Source organism: Sinohyriopsis cumingii, chromosome 15 (genome assembly GCF_028554795.1).
Source record: "Sinohyriopsis cumingii isolate HCF-2022 chromosome 15, ASM2855479v2, whole genome shotgun sequence".
Lineage (NCBI taxonomy): Eukaryota > Metazoa > Mollusca > Bivalvia > Unionida > Unionidae > Sinohyriopsis > Sinohyriopsis cumingii.
In genome coordinates this window covers 61785519-61789428 of record NC_142975.1, presented here as the reverse complement: position 1 = coordinate 61789428, position 3910 = coordinate 61785519, and the positions used below count along the sequence as shown (strand labels likewise).

General features: G+C 33.8%; 1 protein-coding gene across 1 annotated transcript; it reads left to right on the top strand.

Annotated features, from left to right (window-relative positions):
- The first annotated feature begins 222 nt into the window (after positions 1 to 222).
- Positions 223 to 3479, top strand: LOC149781922 (uncharacterized). Its single transcript, XM_089934803.1, has one exon. The coding sequence runs from the start codon at positions 288 to 290 to the stop codon at positions 1401 to 1403; it is 1116 nt and encodes a 371-aa protein (XP_089790929.1). The 5' UTR covers positions 223 to 287; the 3' UTR covers positions 1404 to 3479.
- Positions 3480 to 3910: the final 431 nt, after the last annotated feature.

The following is a 3910-nucleotide window of genomic DNA, read 5'->3' as shown; positions in this document are numbered from 1 at the left end:
AGAATGTAATAATCAATAGTATGGTAAGAATCGTACTCAGTCAATAATGTTTCTGTCATACTGCGCTTTCATAATTGGATTATAAGATTATATTATTGCCATGATAATTGAAGCGTTCCTTAATTTAAATAATGCGGTCATAGTACTTGGCTTATCCTAAAAAATGTTATCTGTGTATCAATCCTTGATAACATTGTTTGTCGTGTCAAGCTTCTCGAGCAACTGTATTTTAGTCATTTGCGTCTGATCGTACATAGGTTCGAGAAGTTACGTACGCTTCGTAAAAGATGTCTTACAGAATTCAAAACTTAGACATGTTACATCATTCGCAGGAACTTGAAATGGGTCCGATCCATGGGTATAGGCCTCAGGAAAACAAAGTTTCCGTGTTCGATGGGCAAACCAGTGAACCACAATGTCAAAACAGCCAGCCAAATATGGCAGATCCGATTACTAGTCAACCAGATGCATACACAGAGAATTCAAATCCATCAGGCAAATTGAGGGAAAATACAACCAGAGGTGAATCGATTATGTCTTCGGATAAAGCAAAGCAACCGCTGAGTAAAGGGCTTTTAATTCTAAAAAGAACAGTTTCCGTCATTTTCATGGTGGTTGATATCGTAATAGCATGGATTCAGCTTTCTGAGATGAAAGCAGGTGACTACATTGAATTTGACAAAAAGAATGTAAAGTTGAGTTGCCCAAACTTGCAACCTATTTTTGGGACTTATATCGCCATTATGTGTTTCAGTACTCTGTACACCATAGCACAAATCGTCAATGTCATCGGAGAAACGATATATGATGTAACCGAAGAAGAACATGGTTTCCAGTTCGTCCATGGTTTCAACGAAGTTATCATCAAAACAGCGATCAAGGACATTCCACAACTTCTTTTGATGCTTTTAGGTGTGATTTTCAAATGTAAGTGCACCAGCGCAGATAAAAGATGGTTTAAACTTATAGGTACCTATGTCGCTGCAGTATTCTCTTCCATGTTTCGAAAGGGAACATGCAAACAGGAGGAACAACATTGCTGTGAGAACAATAATTCATGTAAGTGCTGCGACTGTCGCTGTAAATGCAATTGTGACGATTGCTGTACTTGTAATGATGTTTGCCCCGAAGAATGTGGATATTCATGTTTGTGTCTCTGTTGTTACTTCATCGTATGTTCCAAAACGTTCAATAAATCTTGCAGACCTATCACTATTTGTGAATACTTAGGTTGCTGGGAAAAGGGATGCTGTCATTGTGACTGGAAACCTCGCTTCGAAAACCCAAAGTTTTCTGAAAAATTATTAGCAGAACTCTACGCTTATCTGAGTATTCTTTGGGTGATAAACATCTTTGCGATGCTACTTCTCTGTGATATTTCCATCAGTTTTTTGAAATTTTAATTACCATCTTAATCCGTGATTTCAGCATGTGTTGTACCTTTCTTTTTTTAAATCTGTTTTTATGTAATAAAGACGCGTAATTTTCCATGAAATATTTTCTTTTGAACGTAACTTCCTCTGCCAGTGACACGTATCATAAAATTTGGTTGGTTGTCACCCTGACTCCCATAAGGTATGTTTGGTTCACATATTCTAGGATATGATAATTGAAATAGCAAGAGTATTCAATGACTAAGATGCTGTCACTCCTTTAACATACGTAACAAGTATTGCATTACTAGAGATGAACAGGTATGAACTACATCTGTAAGGAAAGAGCAATAACCCTGAATATCGTATCTATAGTTTGCAATACGCATAACTTTACACACGGATAGTGGATGGATACAAATGATGCAGCAATTCGTAGCGGAATTGCAAGATCTTATTGAAAGCTTTCTTTATTTGAAACGTTCAGCAGATATGCGTATGCGCAACTCGTCTGACTTCGGACTTGAAAACATTCCAAAAGATAATACATACATTTTTATAACTAAATGACGTCAAGCTTGGAAGGAATCGACTCTTCTTTAACTCTTTGCAATAGAAGCAGCTGTTCAAAATGTCATCAAAATTACTATTGTAAGAGTTTGGTTTGGTGAATATAGTGGGTATAGGTAAAGTGTGTCTTTACAAATAGGAAAAAATGTTATCATCATATTGAGTGACAGTGTATGTTATACCTTATGAGACATTATTGAAATTTTAATCGTAATATATTTTTAGGGCCCAGGTGTTTACCACGTCTATAATTATTTTAGTGTACAGTATTAACATTGTGCTTGAATTAAAGAATATTGAAAAGTAATTCAAAAGATGCGTTGAGCAAACAGGCTAAGTAATAAAAGAAAATAGAACTGTCTTCCAGTATGATGCAGTAATTTACGTTCATGCCATTGTGAATCGTTGAAATGTTACAAGCGAAACTAAATAACTAAGATATAATAAGTCTGCGTATGAACACTCTTACACCCATGTCAACAGAAATGTTATTACTCAAGATAGAACCAAGAGAATGTTGTGGAAGAGTGTAAATAGGACCGTATATTTGTTTGCATATGATAAGGATTCATTCTTGCTGATATTATGTATAAAGCTCTTCTATACTGTGACTGTAATACAATTTAGACATAATTGTTATTGTTTGGTAAGGCATATCATAAAATAGAAGATAGATCAAACCTTAAACTTTGCTTTAAAAACCAAAGTAAACCAATAGACAATACCAAAAAGAAAAAAAGAAAAAATTAAATAGACAAGAACAAAAAAGTCACATGTATGCAATTATTAAAGCTAAACTGGAATTTTCTTTGAAAAAGTAATGGACTATCTTTTAGTGCTATTGGAAACGAGCGTTTAAAACAGAACAAAAATAATAAAAAAAAAAACTAAGAAAACATATAGGAAACACATAACTTAAAGAGGGATGTGAGTGCAAAACACACGTTAATATTTTAATCATATATTTCATTAGTCATGAACCCCATTGTGGGAGACGGTGACTTTGATTTCAAGAGCTTCAACAAATACTACAGCAATCTGCACGGTCGATATCATAGAGCGTGGCAAACATATCTCAGTATAAAGATGAATTTTTTATCTTAGGCATCTATTGATTAAAAAGTATGCTCATAACCTACCTGATTTATAACATCAATTACTGTGATTTAAATATTATGCAGAGTTTTTAATTCATTAGATGATTACCTGTTCATCCTTCACACCACACATACACGCAGACACACACACACAGACACACACACATACACATATGTACCTACATATTATCCTTGCTCATAATAAAGTCTACTAAATTATAAACGTATTTAAAACAATGGGACAGCTAATCAAAAGATTATAATGCAAATGAGCCTCGTTGAACACCTCCTTATGTAGTCATGTAAAACCAAGGGGCAGTTGTTTAGAGATATGGGTGCTCAAATGATTTATACGAATGACAAGAAACTATGTATTGCAAAGGAGCCATACCTTTTGTATATTCCTTATTAGAATCAAATATATATCTGGAAACATGTAATCGGAGCAAATAAAGAAAGTATCTTCACTATCTGTCTGACTTATTATTTTCATATATTTGTTTTCAGGATAGAATACAAATATAAAATACGCAACAAAAGTTTATGCATGCCTCAAGTAACATTAATCACGAGGTTCAATGGAACTAATGTGATATTCATTGCAAAATGAATAGATTGAATAAAGGCTTTTCACGGTCTCCTCTCGAAATTTCTTTAGATAATGTACTTTACATGTATGAAGTAGTGCTATTTTTATTTATGACGCAAGTACTTTCTGTTCACGTTATGGTTACCATGCAAATATAATATTGTGAAAAAGATAAAATAAATGTATTTGCAATTTTCCAACCTTTCCATATGAACCTGATTGATTGTCAAAAATTCATAAATGTTTCGCTACCCACCCACACACTTTGAGAAATATATATA

Coding starts and splice junctions, on each gene's coding strand:
- LOC149781922 (XM_089934803.1), top strand. CDS start 288: ATGTCTTACAGAATTCAAAACTTAGACATGTTACATCATTCGCAGGAA.